The sequence below is a fragment of the Penicillium griseofulvum genome, assembly GCF_001561935.1.
Source record: "Penicillium griseofulvum strain PG3 chromosome Unknown contig_86, whole genome shotgun sequence".
NCBI lineage: Eukaryota > Fungi > Ascomycota > Eurotiomycetes > Eurotiales > Aspergillaceae > Penicillium > Penicillium griseofulvum.
The window spans coordinates 672,975-692,102 of NW_024467473.1; the positions used below are offsets into that span (position 1 = coordinate 672,975).

At 35.2% G+C, this 19,128-nt stretch overlaps 1 protein-coding gene across 1 annotated transcript; it reads left to right on the forward strand.

The window, feature by feature from the left end:
- Positions 1 to 13,710: 13,710 nt before the first annotated feature.
- On the forward strand, positions 13,711 to 18,557 carry PGRI_036130 (Glycoside hydrolase, superfamily; the record flags this gene model as incomplete). Its single annotated transcript, XM_040791326.1, has 8 exons — positions 13,711 to 13,783; positions 13,834 to 15,844; positions 15,891 to 16,249; positions 16,706 to 16,984; positions 17,041 to 17,431; positions 17,486 to 17,613; positions 17,660 to 17,702; positions 17,762 to 18,557. 8 exons carry the CDS (start codon positions 13,711 to 13,713, stop codon positions 18,555 to 18,557), a joined length of 4,080 nt encoding a protein of 1,359 aa, XP_040645403.1.
- Positions 18,558 to 19,128: the final 571 nt, after the last annotated feature.

The window sequence follows — 19,128 nt, forward strand, 5'->3', positions numbered from 1 at the left end:
GAGTAAAAGTATGATCAAGCCTAATCAGACTCCCTACTAGGAGGTTTCTGGTACGTATATACTTTAGGGTATCAGATATCACCTATACTAGGAATTGTTATATACAGAACTAGGGATATGTGACTATAACTCCCGCGTCAACTTTGAGAAGTATACGTAGGAGTATATAGCGACTCTAGCGGTGACTCTAGGGAGTTATACTAGGAGTAGGAATCGAAGGATATATAAGGATACTTATTTATATACTTAGTTTAGTTTTTCGTCTTTAATTATATATTGTTACTTATATTTACCTTTTAGACTACTATAACTCTTTACTTGATTATAACTTAATAATACTTATAAGTAGACTAATACCTTAGTATAGATCTACTTGGCGCTCTTACTAGTATCGTTCTTCGATCTCTTAATAGGACTTAGGCTATAGTAAGGCCTTGTAGGTAATAGCTTAGTTACGATAGACTGTTAATATTAGATACGCGAGGAGTATTAAGGTAAGTATACCTAGAACCTATCTAACCTAACTGTGACTAGTTAGTAGTATGTAATATATTAAAGACTGTTTTAAATTAAGTTTCGAGTTATAACTACTAATATATCTTAACTCGGAAAGAAAGTCCTAACTAAGCTAGTCTAAGACGATAACCCCGATTCCGACGCTAAGAGAGATAATAGGATTAAGATACTAAAGGAGTAGGTAAAGACTTTATTAAATAAACTTTAAGAGTAAGAAAAGTATAATATCTAGATTAAGGACTATCTAGCGTAAATATATGCCTAAGTTACCACTTTAGTACTAGCTAGTACTATCTAAGGGCTAGCGTTACCTAAGGCTAAGTATTTTAAAGGAAACCGAACTAAGCTTTAAAGATTCTTTACTTAGATAGATATATACTTTAATATAAATAAAGCTAAGCTTCTATCTAAAGCTAGTAAAGTGATTTTTATATTAACCTACCTATATAGATAAGTATAGAACTAGCTTAAACTATATATTCGAGATTATTATAAGAAGGTACTAGGAGATTAGTCTATAACTACTACAGATATCTTTAGTAACTATAATAAGTTCTGCTAATATCTCGAGCGAACCTTTAGAGATATTAATATAACCTAAACAGCTGAATATAAGCTATAGAAAATTAGATAATAAACTAGCGCGTTAGTCTATACCTCCGAATTCTAGTAAATTATATCCTATTTAGATCTGCTTAACCGAGTATATATTCTGTACTTCGAGGTAGGACTTAAACTAGATATTAAGGACGAATTAGTATAAATTAATAGGCCTAAAACCTTAGACTAACTTATCGCGATTATAGTTAAGATTAATAATCGTATTAATAAGTAACGATACGAACGCTAAGAGATAGACTAATAGAAAAAGGGTAAGAGTTACAGATTTAGCTATTTTAGTAATAGGCGCTATAATAGAGCGCTTTAAGACCCTGATCTATATAGCCTAAAGCTAATAGAATTAGACGCTACTTAGGATAAGTAAAATAAGCGTCAATAGAAGAATCTCTATTTTATATATAGGAAACCAAGATACTATATAAGAGAATATAAGTAGAAGAAACTATATGAGAAACGGTAATATATATAGGCGATACGCGAAGAACTATATATAACCTAAGAAACTGAATAGGACTACCTAAAGATAGAATCTTTAGAAGATCTTTTAGTAAGATAGAGTAACCTAAGTCTAGAAGAGATATTAGTAGGTAACCTATATATTAAAGGGTTAGCTAATAAGCTATATATTAATTACCTAGAAATCGACTAGGATACTATAGAAAGCTAGGGATAGATTTAGTATGTCCCTTAAGAGCTAAACTACTCCTTAGAATGGTCTAGTAACTCTTAGGAATGAGAAGTAGGTCTCTTAGGAACGCTAGTCGCGATCTTTAGAACTACTAATAGTCTAGGAACGACGAATGTATTCCTAGGAAGCGACTAAGTAATCTTAGAAATACCACTAGATAGTCTTAAGAACTATCGAAATAATAAAGAGGCTGATAATAAGCCTATAGGATATCTTAAAGGAAAGATATAGCCTAGTAGATTAGACTAGTACCTTATTAATATAATTAAGGAAGGTAACGATTTAGTAGGATACCTTTATAAAGATTCTACTTATATATATAAAGGATATATATAATACCTAAGATATAGTAGAATAGCTAGCGTTATATACTATAACGAGATATATACTACCTATAGGTTTAGTAAGTTAGATCTTAGTATCGAACCTTAGCTACTAAGGTAGATAAAGAAGCTATAATAGAACTAAGAGTACTAAGGAGTATAGTATAATAGCTAATAGATATATAACTACTAGGGCTGTTTAATAGTATAGCTAGTAGTAACTTTACTAAGAATATATATTAAACTATATATAATCTTACTAATAGGAAAGGCTTAGACTCTTATTAACTTAGGAGTAATAAATAATTTTATAAACCCTAGGTTCTAAGAAGCCTAATAAGTCCTTACTAAACTATTATTATATATTATCCTTATAGTAGGACTTGATAGAGAAGTCTTCTCTAGTAGAGTAAGTAAGGAAACTATTATATTACTAATATCTATCTATAGATACTTAGAACTAATTAAGTTTAATATTCTAGAAACGGGAGACTATAATATTATTTTAGGAGTTCTATAGCTTAGAAAGTATAACCTAAGTATTAATTAGTAGTTAGGATAGATTACCTTCGATAGGTATAAATATATAGAATAGTATAACAACTATAAAACGTATTAGAAGAAGTCTAGCTAATAGGGTAAGAATAGATAGTCTTAGAAGAAGAAGACTAGAGTATTAGTCACAGGCGTTACCCTAGATACTATAGAATAGTTACCTAGTATATTTAACTAGGAACTAGTAGAATACGTAATTATTAAAAATAAAAAGCTATATATAACTAGTAATAAACCCTAGATTCTAGACGAATACTAGGAGTTTATAGATATTTTTATAGTACCTACTAATAGAGTATTACCTAAATATAGGCCTTTCGACTATAAAATTAATATAATAGAGGGTACTAAACCTACTTTTAAACCTATCTATTAGTTATTATAGAAAGAATCCTAAATACTTAAAGAATATATTAATAAGAACCTATAGAAAGGTTATATCCGAGCCTTAAAGTTATCGGCTAGATACCTGATTATCTTTATACTAAAGAAAGATAGGAGCCTTTAACTCTATATAGACTATTAATATCTAAATTTAATTACTATTAAGGACTAATACCTATTACCTTTAATCTACGAGATATAAGACTAGATCGGAGGAGCAAAGTATTTCTTAAAATATAATATTACTAATATATATCACTATATTAGAATTAAGCTAGGCTACGAATAGAAAACGGTATTTAGAACTAAGTTTAGATACTACAAATATAAGGTTATACCCTTTAGCCTTACTAATATACTAGCTATATTCTAATGCTTTATTTTTAAAGCGCTAGAGGAATATCTTAATATCTTCGTTATTACGTATCTAGACGATATCTTAGTATTTTTAGTAACCCTTAAAGATTATATTAACTATAATAAGCTAGTACTATAGAAGTTAAGAGAAGTAAAGGTTACTCTTAAACTTAAGAAATATAAATTCTATATCTAAGAAATATTATTCTTAGGATATTATATTAGCCCGGACGGACTTAGGATAGAGGAAGATAAGGTTAAGAGTATTATAGAATAGCTAATACCTAAGACTATTAAGGAAGTATAGTAATTTCTTAGTCTTATTAACTACTACTAAAAAATCATTAATAGATACGTTAGAGTAGTATTAAGACTCTATTAACTTACTAAGAAAGACTAGAAATTTAAGTAGGATAAAGTAGTAGAAGAGTCGTTCTAATAACTTAAATAACTCTTTAGCTAAAGGATAATTGTGGCTATATTTAGCTACGATAAACTAATTATTATAGAAATAGATATATTAGACTACGCCCTAGGAGCTAGACTAATATAGCTAAGACTAGATAGGAAATATCGACCAGTTATATTCTAGTTAAGAAAGATAATACCCGCAGAACTTAACTATAATATATATAATAAAGAACTACTAGCTATAGTATTAATATTCTAAGTCTAGAGAGTATATCTAGAAGGAGCGAAATATATAGTAATAGTTAAATCTAATTATAAGAACCTTACCTTTTTTACTACTATAAAAGTTCTTATATAATAACAAGCGCGATAGGTAGAAACCCTTATATAATACGATTTTAGAATCGAATATTATAAAGGAACAGAAAATAGCTAAGTAGATATATTAAGTTAGCGACTAGACTATAAGTTAAGTACTAAAGTAGCGGAACCTACTATACTAAGATAAAACTTAGATAGTACTATCTCGTATAATAAATAATTACTAGCTATAATAGTAGAGGTTAAAGATAGTGACCTACTATAACGAATTAGGAAAGAACTAGAAATAGATACGATTAATTAACTCCTTAGAGAAAATAATAAACTTATTAAAGATAAAAGTAGTCTATTCTACCTATATAGATTAATCTATATCCTAGTTAAACTCTAGGAAGAAGTGATTAAGAAATATTATAACAACCTTACTTATAGATATATAGGAATAGAAAAGATAGTAAAATATATTTCGCGAAATTATTATTTTCTAAATATAAACTGTAAAGTTAGATTCTATATCTAAGGCTATAATACGTACTAAAGAAATAAGCCTATATAATACGTACCTTACGGAGAATTATAGCTATTTAAGATACTAACTAACCTATAGGAATAGATTACTATAGACTTTATTATAAAGCTATTAGTCTTAGAAAAATATAATATAATTATAGTTATAGTCGATAGGCTTACTAAATATACCTATATAATTCCAACTATAGAAATTCTTAACGTAGATTAAATAGCGAATATAGTCCTATAATATATAGTTATAAACTACAGACTACTAACTAAAATCATATTAGATAGAGATAAATTATTTATATTAAATATATAGTAATCCTTTATAGATTAGATAGGTATTAAGCTTAGACTCTCTATAGTATACTACCTATAAACTAATAGTTAAATTAAAAGAGTAAACTAAACCCTAAAGTAGTACCTATAATACTACATAAACTACTAATAAGATAACTAGGTAGGACTACTACTAATAGTATAACTAGTATATAATAATACTATTTACTCTATAATTTGAGAATCACTATTCTTTACTAATTATAGGTATAACCCTATGGTTTATAGATAACTAATCGGTAAGGTAGCTATAGTAGAATCAGCGAGATTAAAGGCTAACAAGCTGAAATAGTTATACCTATAACTGTCTAGAGATATCGACTTCGTTAATCTATAGATAAAGAAGTATTATAACTAAAAATATAAAAAGGGACCTAACCTAAAGGGGGGAGAAAAGGTTTATCTTTTACGCTATAATATTAAAACTAAGTAATCTAATAATAAATTAGACTACCTATAGTTAAGACTATTCGAAATTAAAGAAAAACTAGGATTAGTTAACTATCGCTTAAAGCTACTAGAAAGTATATAAAAACTCTATCTAGTATTTTATATCTCGTTACTTAAACCTATACTAAATAATGCTAAACTTATAATAAATATAGAATTAGAGGAGGAAACTGAAAACGAATATAAGGTTAAAGAAATCCTAGAAATAAAGCGAATAAGTAGAAAGCCTTACTACTTAGTAAGATAGAAAGGGTATAATATCTCTAAAAATACTTAGGAACCTATTAAGAACCTAAGGGGCTGCCCCTAGTTAGTTTAATAGTTCTACTAGAAGAATCGTTAACTAGGAAAGATAGGTCTATCCCCTCTAAGATAAAAGGGGATAGGGGATTAAATATCTAGGTTAAAGTAGGATCCTCTAATATAGTAGTAAGGGCTTAAGTATTATATTTATTAGCGAGGCGATCTAGCTTAGTAAGATCCTTAGTAGATAGAGGATCCTTAGTATTTAACTACTCTATTAACGCAGAATTATAATCTAATATCCGATTATTCTAAGAACGTAAGAATTAGCGTTATTTACGTAAATATATTATTTTTATTATTATATCTATTTACTATTTTTTAGCCTAGGTAAGCTCTTTATTAATTTTCTACTACTTATATAATACCTTTTACTACTTAGTTTTACTATAGAACCTTTTTATATATTTCCGACCTTAACAAGTACATTCGGTATAGTTATAGTACTTAGGATCCGCTATATAGGAGATACTATAGGAAAAGCAATGTTTATAGGGGTATTTAGTAACTAAACCATTTATTAAAATTAATCGATATTAAGTAAGTCTATTTTATTTACGAGTCGCGTTATTAACTAGTATAGTATAAAGGGTATATAACTAGAGAATAAGAAAAAGAGAAAAAGAAAAATAACCGATATTACTTACCTAAGAGGTAGTCGATAGCTTTAAAGGGCTTTAAGAACGAAACCTTAAGGGAGGGGGAGATAATATTACAGAACTACCTATTACTAGTCGATAGTACCTTATTAGGTATATAGATAGGCTACCGAGAGCTAACTAATCTATCTATTAGTAGATTATATATAGTATCTAATACTTTAGTATCCCTAGGTATTTAGGAAAGAGAAAACCTATTTACGCTTAGTGAGTAAAAGTATAATTAAGCTTAATTAGACTCCCTGCTAGGAGGTTTCTGGTACGTATATACTTTAGGGTATCGGATATTACTTACACTAGGAATCGTTATACACAGAACTAGGGATACGTAACTATAACTCCTATATCGACTTTAAGAAGTATATATAGGAGTATATAGCGACTCTAGCGGTAACTCTAGGGAGTCATACTAGGAATAGGAATCGAAGGATATATAAGGACACTTATTTATATACTTAGTTCAGTTCTTCGTCTTTAATTATATATTGTTACTTATATTTACCTTTTAGACTACTATAACTCTTTACTTGATTATAACTTAATAATACTCACGAGTAGACTAATACCCTGGTATAGATCTACTCGGCGCTCTCACTAGCATCGTTCCTCGATCTCTCAACAGGACTTAGGCTACAGTAAGGCCTTGCAGGCAATAGCTCAGTTGCGATAGACCGTTGACGTTGGATACGCGAGGAGTATTAAGGCAAGTATACCCGGAACCCATCTAACCTAACTGTGACCAGTTAGCAGTGCGTAACAACTCCCTCTGTTAGTGTTAAAAATAATAAGGCTATATTAGTTTTAAAGCTTTATTATAATAATAGCCCCCTCCTATATCTAAAAGATATAGAGAGTGCTAATAAGGCCTAGCTTTATTTAGAAGCCCTATATAACCTTAAGGGTTTTACTATTAAATATTTAACCTTAAAAGATTTCTTTAATACTATATTAAGTAATTTTAATTTAATAGAAGAATATTTTAATAAGGTTAAAACCCTAGTTAATAACCTTAAGGGTAAAGGTATTAAACTACTTAATTAGGTAGTAATAACCTAGGTTCTTAATAGTCTAAATAATAACTATAAAGGGTTTATTTAAAATATAACCTAGTCTTTAAGAAATAACCCTAATTTATATATAGCTGAAACTCTATTTTTTAGCTTAATTAACGAAGCTAGAGGTAGAGAATCTTATATATATAAGGGTAGTTATTATACAAATATTATAATACTTAAATATAAGTATTATAAATTATATAAAAATAAGCCTTTTAAAGGAAAATACTACTAATATTATAAGCTTATTAGTTATAATACTAATAGCTACTAGCTACTACTTCCTAATCTAGCCCCTAAGGGCTAGATTCTAAAAGGTAAAAGGGCTAAAAAGACTATTAAATCCCTAATTCTTACTACTAAGGAATTATATAATAGAGCTAAAAACCTAAAACCTAGGTTTAGCCCTAAGATTCCTAAAGATTATAAATAATAAGATTAGATTATATCTAATATAGTAGATATACCTAAATCTACTAAAGATATAGATATGTTATCTAATCTATTTAATTTACCTAGTAAATTAGATAAAAAGTTATATACTAAGGTTAATAACTAGCCTAATAAATAGGCTAATAATTAACTACTAGGTATAGGCGATAACCTAGAAGAGGTATATCCTCTTTTAATATATAGTACTAAGATATTAGCTAAAAAACCACTAGATAGTATAGGGCTAAACCCTATACTAGAAAAAGTGGATTTTATACTTAATAGTGCTACTACTATTAGTACTATATATAAATTAAATTATCTTTCTTTTTATAAGCCTACTACTACTATAGTTAGGTAGGGTAAAGCTAATACTCTTAAAGTAACTTATAAAGGTAATATATATATTAAATCTACTACTAGTTATATATACTTACTAAGAAATGTATATTATATACCTAATTTAGGTATTAATCTTATTAGTATATACTAGTTAGATAATTTAATAGCTCTATTTATAAAAAATAAGGTATATTTATATATACCTCTAAAAAGAATAGTTACTATAGCTAATAAGAAAGATAATCTATATTATATAAGAGTTACTATATTATAAAAGGCTACTAATACTATATTAGCTACTAGGATTGATTACCCTAGTATACCTATTAATAGTACTAATAGCTATATCCCTAAAAGGACTATCGATAATAGTATAGTTGATACTATTAAAAAGTAGTATATAAGATTAGGGTATATAAATATTTAGCCCTTAAAAATTATTATATTAAAAGCCCTAGGGGTTAATATAACCCTAAAATATATTAAAGTATTCTTAGATAAAAAATGTAAGGTATGTCTATTATCTAAAGATAATAGATATATATATAGGAAGTTAAATAATCCTACTAAATATAATATTTTAGATAGGATTTATAGTGATTTAGGTAGACTATTACTACCTACCTATAATAAATATAGGTATTATATTACCTTCTTAGATAAAAAATCTAGATATCTATAGATTACCTTACTTTATTCTAAAGATAGTACTTATAAAGTATTTGAAAATTTTAAAGCCTTAATAGAAAACGCTATAAATAAAAAGATTAAGTAATTCTTTACTAATAAAGGTAGAGAATATATTAATAAACCCTTTTAATTAGCCCTAACTAAATATAGTATTAGTTATATAACTACCCCTAGTTATACTAAAGAACCTAATAGGTTAATTAAAAGAATAAATCTTACCTTATTTAATAAGGTAAGAGTAGTACTTATTTAATCTAAAAGCCCTAATTATCTATAGGGAGAAGTACTCTAAGCTATTACCTATATATATAATAGGACCCCTTATAGGGCTTTAGGATTTATAACCCTATATAAAGTATTAAATAGGGTAAGACCTAATATATCTAATATTAGGACTTAGGGCTCTCTAGCCTATTATTATATAAATATATATAAAATAAAGCTATCTCCTAGAAAGGAAGAAGCTATATTAATAAGTTATAGTAATTATAACTATTATAAATTATAGGACTATAAAAGACGAAAATACCTATAGTCTAAGGATATTACTATATATAAAAATACATTTAGTAATATAAATCCCGATAATATTAAGGCTATTATTAATAGCTCTAATAGTCCTAATAAGTAAAATCTAAGCTCCTTAAACCCTAGGGAAGCTAGTATAGATCCTATTAATCCTATTAAGGATAATAAAGATAGTAATAATAATAAAATAATAACTAGAGGAGAAACCTCTAGAATTACTACTAACCTTAATTATAGGGTAGAGGTGTAAATCCCTATATTATATACTATAAAGGATACTATACTAGCTAACTATATTAGCTCTATAGAGACTAATATAGATAGTAGGTTTATACTAACTACCTCGCTATTATCTAAACCTAATAGCTTTGATAAAGCTATTAATAGTCCTAAAAAGGATAAATAGTTTAGGGCTTGCCTAGTAAAGGTAAAAGAGTTAGAAAAGTAAGAAACCTATAAAATAGTTAATATACTACCTAATATAACCCCTATTAGGGATAGATAGGTTTTTAAGAAAAAACCTATTAATAGTCCTAATCTAGATAAGGACTATATAACTAATAGTAATAGGACTATTAGATATAAAGCTAGGTAGGTTATTTAAGGATTTTATTAAAAACTAGGTATTAACTTCCTAGAAACCTTTTCTACTACTTATAGAATTGAGTCTTAGTATCTAATATTAATAATAGTAGTTAATAAAGGCTAGTACGTACTATAATATAATATTAAAAATGCCTTTATATATACTAATATAGATACTAATATATATACTATCTTACCTATAGGAGTATATAATAACCTAAAAAAGTGCTACTATTTAAAGAAAGTACTATATAGTCTAAAACAAAGCCCTAGGCTTTAATATAACTATCTATCTAATATATTAGCTAAATTCGGATTTAGGGTTTTTATATACGATAAAGGTATATATATAAACCCTAAAGATAAATATATATTAATATATTACGTTAATAATATATTAGTAATATATAAGGATTTAAGCTATATATATAATATAGTAGCTAAAATTAGTAACTATATAAAGATAGAAGAAATTAGTATAGTATCTTTATTTTTAGGTAATAGTATAACTATTAACTATAAAGATAAGATACTATATATAGACTAAAAAGGGTATATAGAGAAGATATTAACTAAATTCTCTATATATAATAATCTTAGTTATAAGCCTATTAAAATACTAGGTAAACCGGGGCTAAAGCTTAGAAAAAGCACTACTATAGCAAGCCCTAATAATATTAAAGAATATTAGAAATAAATAGGGTCTTTACTCTATCTAGCCCTAAAGACTAGGCTAGATATAACCTTTGCTACTATATACTATACTAGATATATAAGTAATCCTAGTAAAGACTATTTTATAGCCCTTAATAGGATCTAGAAATATCTATTAGTATATCCTAATATAGGACTAGTATATAATTACTTAGGTAATAACCTTTATATTAAAGGTTATTCTAATACCGATTAGGGTAATAATTTAGATTAAAGAAGATCTATATTAGGCTATATATTTAGCCTAAGCCCTAATATAGGGCTAAATAACCCTATTAGTTAGAATTCTTAACTATAAAAATCAATAGTACTTAGTAGTTATAAAGCAGAGTATATAGCTCTAAAAGAGGTTACTAAAGAAGCTATATATCTAGCTAATATATTTAATTCTTTAAATATAGAGCTAGACCTAGGGTATATAAATACTATACCTACTATCTTAGTTAATAGTGAATTAGCTAAGAAGCTAGCTAAGAATCCTAAATTTTATAAGCGATTAAAGTATATTAAAATAATATATTATTTTATAAGGTAAGCTATATTAGAAGGTAAGGTAACTATTAATTAAATACCTTCTAAATATATACTAGTAGACTTTTTAATAAAGAATATTAATAATATCTTATATAAAGCCTTTATAGATCTAGCTAATCTAGATACTATATAAGGGCTTATATATATACTACTATTATACTATATACTTATAATCCTTATAGAGGTTATAAGGATTAAGGGGGGGTGTGAGTATAATAGTATATAATAGTAGTATAAGTAAGATATATATATATTTATAGTGTGTGAGAAATGAGATATATATTACCGGTACTATCTAAGCAATCCTTAGATATATAATATACGGTAAACTATATTATGAGTCACTTAATATCGCTATAAATAATAAAGTTATTTTATATTATTAATTATTATTAATGGCTTTCTATAACATTCTATACTGCTAGTATTTGCCTTCTAACTAGCTATATAAAGAATGATTATTTTTACTAGCTAGTATAAATAAAAAATAATAATAATAATAATATATTCACCCTCTATCTATCCTAAAATAGCTAAGTATAGTCCTCACTATATCTTATATAATTATATTATATAAGATATAAAGCTTATCTAATCCAACTTCCCTACTAAATATTATAACCTATCCTTAGGCTATAATATATTATCTGCTAAATTGCTGACAATAAGGTTAGTACTTAAAGGCGCTCTAATTTAAAAGAAGTAAGGAAGTATAGTAAGCCTAGTAATAATTAATTTATATTATATTAGTATAAATATATAATAACTATAAGTCCCGAGGTTAGTTTATAAAGGCTTCTAAAGCTTAATTTTCTAACCCTAGTTAAAAAACTAATAGTTATATTAAATTATTATATAAAGGCTTCTATTACTATTTTCTAACCCTAGTTAGAAAATTAACTATCGAGTTAAATTATTATATAGAGGCTTCTAAAGCTCAATTTTCTAACCGAGGTCAGAAAATTAATAGTAGTGCTAAATTATTATATTAAGGCTTCTAAACCTACTATATACTAATACTACTACTATATATATATAATTAAATTACTTAAAAATATAGAGAAAAAATGCACAAATAATGTAAGTCACGAGGTTAAGAAATTTTGCTTACTAAAAAGGCCCACGGGCGCCTATAACGCCCACAGCCTGTGGGCCCTAAGGGTAGGGCCCGTCCATGGGCCTATCCATAGGGCCCATTTCCCGCTTACATAAGGCCCATGGGCTATGCCCACCCGCCCGTCCATGGGCGATGTCGCAGTCTAGTTAGAATATCTAGTAAATGAGGGGCTATAAATTTTGTTATAGGTAGGTAGATAATCTAGTAGATATAACCGGTCTAGAATATTTTTGCGAATGTCTAGGTCGCTAGAGCTCCTTTGTTCCTAGGAGTAAGTGGTAGTAGTAAGAGCGATAGTCTGTTAGGAATTAAGTGAGAAAGAAAAATCAGAATAAAACACTAAATTGGATTTATAAACTATTTTAACTGGACTTTTCTGGAATATTCCTTAATATTGTAGAACTAAAAATAGAGGGTTGGATATTTCCTGTAACTATGTAGAGATAGTATTGTGAATGCGAGACTTGACGAGCTAAATAGTGGTATAGCTGTAGAATAGTAATGCTAATAAATATGGCCATACTGTGCATTTGCCTCCTAACTAGAGGCGAAATAACTAGGATCGACCGCCACATTGATAACGCCAGCCTTTCGTTGAGGGGACAACGGTCAAGAGTGCTGGGTGAACGACTGCATTGGGATGTGGCTAGCGTGGTGCATTTTATTGAGGTGAGCTGCTGACTTAGCTGCTCCAACTTTGCTCAGGTGACGCTCAGTGAGCAAGCCCTTGAGCTTATGTAATAATCAGGTCGTGCTTAGTGAGCAAGTCGGAGGACTCAGGTCACGCTCAGTGAGGGGGATCATCCGGCTTATGTAATGATCACCCGATGCTCAGTGAGCAAGTTTAATGATTATGTAATACTCAGGGGCGTGCTCAGTTTTACTCAGTGAGCAAAAAGCGGCTAGGAGTGAGCACTAAAGCGGAAAGGGAAAGCCATCTCGCTCGGCCTAAAATCCGGTGCATATGTGATCTTGAAAACACTGCCCCGATAAAGCACGTGGATAGGGCTAGGAGATGCGGGGATCCTGGTAGGCCCCCACCAAGCCGGGGAGTCTCCGCCGCAACGTATCGGGAGTGTTGGGATGTCAGAGGCTCGGGGCAATCGCGTTTAGAGGTCATAGTGAAACATGAGTTCGACGTAAAAAGTTCGAGATCGACTGCGGAGGTACTTATATGTAGTCGCCGCATGGTCTACTTCTGTTCGCTCATAGAGATTACAAGCATAGATTTCTTTTTTTAGTGACATTGTTACTTTTCCAAGTGTTCACTATGCCTGAGACATTCGATGTAGACCATGTTCTAGCAAACATCAGCGAGCAGGACAAAATTGCTATTTTATCCGGTAACGCAGACACGGTGATCTTTGAGGTCATCATCCGCTAACGAAAACAGGAATTGATTTCTGGCACACACATCCTATCCCCGAATTCAACGTTCCCTCAATTCGCGCAACCGACGGTCCCAATGGTATCCGGGGCACGAAATTCTTTGCCGGCATCCCCGCCGCATGTTTGCCCTGCGGTACAGCTCTCGGCGCCACCTGGGATCGAGATCTGATATACAAAGCGGGGGAGTTGTTGGGTGATGAGTGCATTACGAAAGGGGCGCATTGTTGGCTGGGTCCGACAATCAACATGCAGCGTGCACCCCTCGGTGGCCGCGGGTTCGAATCGTTTGCGGAAGATCCGCATCTCTCGGGCATTCTGGCTAAATCAATCATCCTCGGATGTGAAAGCAAAGGAGTCATTTCCACAGTAAAACATTTTGTGGGCAACGACCAGGAACATGAACGCCGGGCAGTGGATGTCCTCGTCACTCAGCGAGCCTTGCGCGAGATCTACCTACGACCCTTCCAGATTGCGGCGAGAGATGCGAACCCCGGCGCGATCATGACCTCGTATAACAAAATCAATGGGAAGCATGTGGTGGAAGATGCGCGCATGATCAATCTCATCCGTGAGGAATGGAAGTGGAATCCGCTAGTTATGAGCGACTGGTACGGGACCTACACAACCATCGACTCCATGAATGCGGGCCTCGACCTAGAAATGCCAGGTGTGTCCAGATATCGGGGAAAGTTTATCGAGTCCGCGGTGCAGGCTCGACTGATCAAGCAATCGACTATTGATGCACGAGCGCGAAAGGTTTTGGAATTCGTGAAGCAAGCGAGTCAGGTCCAAGTTTCAGAAGTGGAGCAAGGACGGAATTTCCCAGAGGATAGAGCTTTGAATCGCAAAGTCTGTGCGAACAGCATCGTCCTTCTCAAGAACGAAGGCATCTTGCCCCTCTCAAGGGAGCTCAAAAAGATCGCCTTAATTGGATCTCACATGAAGACACCCGCAATATCGGGTGGTGGCAGTGCGTCACTTGAGCCATATTACTCTGTCTCGTTATACGACGCCTGCAGGGAAGCACTTCCCAACGCGGAGATACTGTACGAAGCAGGTGCATACGCCCATAGAATGCTCCCTGTGATAGACCGTCTCCTAAGCAATGCTGTCATTTTTTTCTACAACGAGCCAATGGGCGAGGAACGACATTTACTCAGCACTGAGCCTGTATCGACGACAGCCTTCCAGTTCATGGACTACTATGCTCCCGGCCTCAACCGAGGACTTTTCTGGGCCACGCTGATTGGCGACTTCACACCTGACTCCTCTGGACTTTGGGATTTTGGCCTGAGTGTGTTCGGTACCGCAAATCTCTACATTAACGACGAGCTAGTGATCGATAACACCACGAGCCAGACACGCGGGACAGCATTCTTTGGCAAAGGCACCATCGAGGAGCTGGGATCAAAAGAACTAGTTGCTGGAACTACATACAAGATTCGGATTGAGTTCGGCTCTGCTAACACTAGCACAATGAAAAGCGTGGGAATGGTGAATTTCGGTGGCGGCGCCGCAAATCTTGGGGCTTGTCTACGGATGAACCAGGATGAAATGATTGAGAATGCCGTGAAAGCTGCCGTAGAGGCCGACTACACCATTCTTTGCACCGGGCTCAACAAAGACTGGGAATCTGAAGGGTTTGATCGCACACATATGGATCTGCCACCGGGAGTTGACCAGTTGATCTCGAAGGTGCTGAAGGCTGCCGGAGACAAGACTGTCATCGTCAATCAATCCGGCACACCAGTTACGATGCCGTGGGTCGACCAGGCCCCGTGCATTGTGCAGGCCTGGTATGGAGGTAACGAGACAGGTCATGGAATTGCCGATGTCCTCTTCGGAGAGGTCAACCCATGCGCAAAGCTGCCCTTGTCCTGGCCAGCGGATGTGAAACACAACCCGGCCTACCTGAACTATGCTAGTGTAGGTGGTCGAGTGCTGTACGGCGAGGACATCTATGCGGGTTATCGATTTTACGAGAAGACTGGACGAGAAGTCCTCTTTCCATTTGGGTAAGTTGGTTCCTCCGTCTCCTAGTCTCATCTAACCGTATTGTAGTCATGGCCTGTCATACACGACCTTCAAGGTTTCACCAAACGTTACCGTCACCCCTGAGATCTTCAACATGGACCATCCTACGGTCGCCACCGTGCAAATCAAAAACACGGGAAAATTGGCGGGCGCTCAGATTCTCCAACTATACATCTCCGCTCCGGAATCCCCAACCCCGCGCCCAAACAAGGAACTGCACGGTTTTGAAAAAGTATTCCTGCAGCCCGGGGAAGAAAAAACGGTTGACATTCAGGTGGACAGATATGCGACCAGCTTCTGGGACGAAATCGAGGACATGTGGAAGAGCGAACAGGGGACATATGAAGTGTTGATTGGAACATCCAGCCAGGAAGTGGTGGCCCGGGGTAAATTCCAAGTGGATCGCACCAAATATTGGCGGGGACTTTAGATATTCGTCCGGCTTTGTTTGGGTGATTTTCCCGGCTAAATGAGGCCGTCGTGGCTTGATTGGAGGAATTCAGCCATTCGCCTAGCCCATCACCAATCACTAACATCGTCGTTTTTCTCTTGGCCTTTTACATATCTTCTTCTAAGCCCATGTCTGACTGCAGGACGCCCCAGGAAGAATGGACCCTTCGACTGCGCGAGCTCGAAAGAATACTCGGGTACTCACCGCGTGCGATGCCTGTCGTCTCAGCAAGACCCGATGCGATTCGGCACGGCCAGTGTGTGCTAAATGTATCCAGCGGGGTGTAACTTGCGAGTATCCGGAGAAAGATGCCATTTCAGTGTCGGTTCCCATAGAGCCTTTTCCATTAGCCGAGGCATCTAATGACAACCAATTTTATTTTAAAGTCTAGATACATGGGGCGCAAAAATCCTAGACGCAGTAGAACGTCAAGAGCGTCTTCTATCAGAGAGCCTATCTTTGAATCGGTCGCCTCCTCTTTTTTCGCAACAGGCGTCGCCATCCCCAGTGGATGAAGTAGATTCCGAGTCAATCTCGCGCAATGATGCACCCAAAACGCCCATTACCGGCTCGGACATGATCCTTAGCTGGCCTATTTTCCCGAAAGAGAAGCCTGCGTCGACTTTTCCGATGGCAGCGTATTCTGAGAAGCCAGATCGCTTTCAAACGGGTATGGTCTTCTCGATGCATCATATCCCAGGATCATATACTAATAGGCAGTTACAGCTCTACCAAGCCTAGATCCCCAAAGGCTCCTCGAACTGCGCGAAATTTTTATGACCAAGATCTGGACCAAGAACCCGATCGTTGACCCGGAACAGCTTGACTTTCATATCGCTCGAGTGCTGGAAAATGGCATTGAATGGTCCGCCTCGTCCTGCTTGGTACTACTTATTTTTGCGCTTGCTGCCATCTGGGGGAATTATCCCGACGACGAAACCCGCGAAGTCTCATATAATGAACCATCATTTAGTCCACCAGTCACTTATGTGACTATGTCAGTTCCCGAACACCGAATGAAGGAGTCGTTGACCTTCCTCTCCATGGCACGTAAGCGCATCTCCACTGCGTATCTCGACGATACCTTACTGGGCGTGCAGTGTCTTTGTTTATTCGGGTGGGCTCCTTCCTCTCAACTACTTCGAGATACGAATGTCTAACTCCCGAGCAGAATTTGGTATCAGTATAATATGGAGCCGATTCCGGGCTGGAAAATGTTCCGGACAGCATCCATGCTATGGCAAACGTATCGTTTGAAGCACCGCGAGGGAAAGACGATTAGGAGTGCGCAGGAAGAGAGTGGGTGATCTAACCTTTCCGTTGTGGATATGCCTAACTCTCCCAGGTCTGGAGCAGCGCCTCTACTGGACATGCTTGAAGTCCGAATGGTATAACATCGATACACCACCGAGCTCAAATCCTCACACAATTGACTGACATACAATAGTGAGGTTCGATATGAACTAACGGATCTCCCGCCCTGTGACCTCAGTCTCTCCGACTTTCCTTATTCTCTCCCGGGCTTCCCCACAAGACAACCGTCTGACAGCCCTGGGTGGATGTTTTCTAGTCCCTCGTCCACAGACCTTGAAGCAGCATCGTCCTACTATTACCTGGCCGAGATCTTCTTGCGCAGGCTTCTAAATCGGGCTCGCAATGCGGTCCGCGTCCTCTCCCCGGATATCGATCTACCGACCATCAAGATTCTAGCAGAAACCCTGACCCAGCTTGAAGGGCAACTCCAGCAGTGGGTAAACTGTCTCCCACATACACTCCGGTTCAACATGCCTCTCGAATCCTCCCCCGGACCGAAGGAGGGCGAGCTCATGAAGCTAAGTCGTGAGCGATACGTCGAGGTGCGCGAACTTCTCTGCCGCGCGTATCTGTATCTGTGCATCCATGTACCACTCGATCCAGGAATGGCGGCGCTGTATGGGGTCAAAGCGAGCGAGGCGTTACTGCTGGCAGTTTATCGCATCAAGACCGAGGTGCCATTCTTCCGGCATCCGGGGTCATGGGGAGCATGTCGAGTGCGTTTTAACCATGCGCTTTGCCTGGTTGCGGGATTCCGCGCAAAGCTGACGCAACGCCCCTCGGCTGAATATGTGACCATTCCGCCTGATTGGGCAGATTGTGTGCGGGTGGTGATTGAGCGGTTGAAAATCTGGGGCGAGGAGGGCGGCGGGATCAAGGAGTTAAGTGTGCTGCTGGAATGGCTGATGCATGGCAATTTTGAAATGTAGAACAAAACATTATATGTGCTTCTTTTTGTAATGGATCGCAGGATGTCCGTATATGCTAGTACTGAGGGAACCAATTCAACGACTTTGAAGAACTAGACATCACTATTGAGAGCATCTCATAGCCTAAGATTAGCGTGTCACAGCTCGAATATACCGTTTGTGGAGTTCTGCAGGCGCCCGCTCCACCAGGGAGGGGCCCCTGTCCACCTGGACAGGGGTGGTCGCTGAATCAGCAATTTCTAAATCCACGTTGAAAGACATATCTCTCAGCTCGACAACCCAATTTGTGTCAGCCAAATTATTCCGTCTAGTAGAGCAGCTATAGCTCCGTTTCTCTTCGAGTGTCAATCTGCAACGCATCTCCCAAACTAGCCAAGCGGCGACCGTCGTCTTACTCTTGGCCCGAGGCTCTCGGGGAGACTCCGCGAAGTCCCTGCAGCTTTCTTTAGGCTAAGATGAAGTGCCAAGACTCTCGGGGAATTGGCGTCGCACGTCCATAGGCTTGCAAGCAAGAATCCCGGCCTTTTTTTCTCCCCACCGCCCCCACCTCCGGCTACCCCGTGGGGTGATG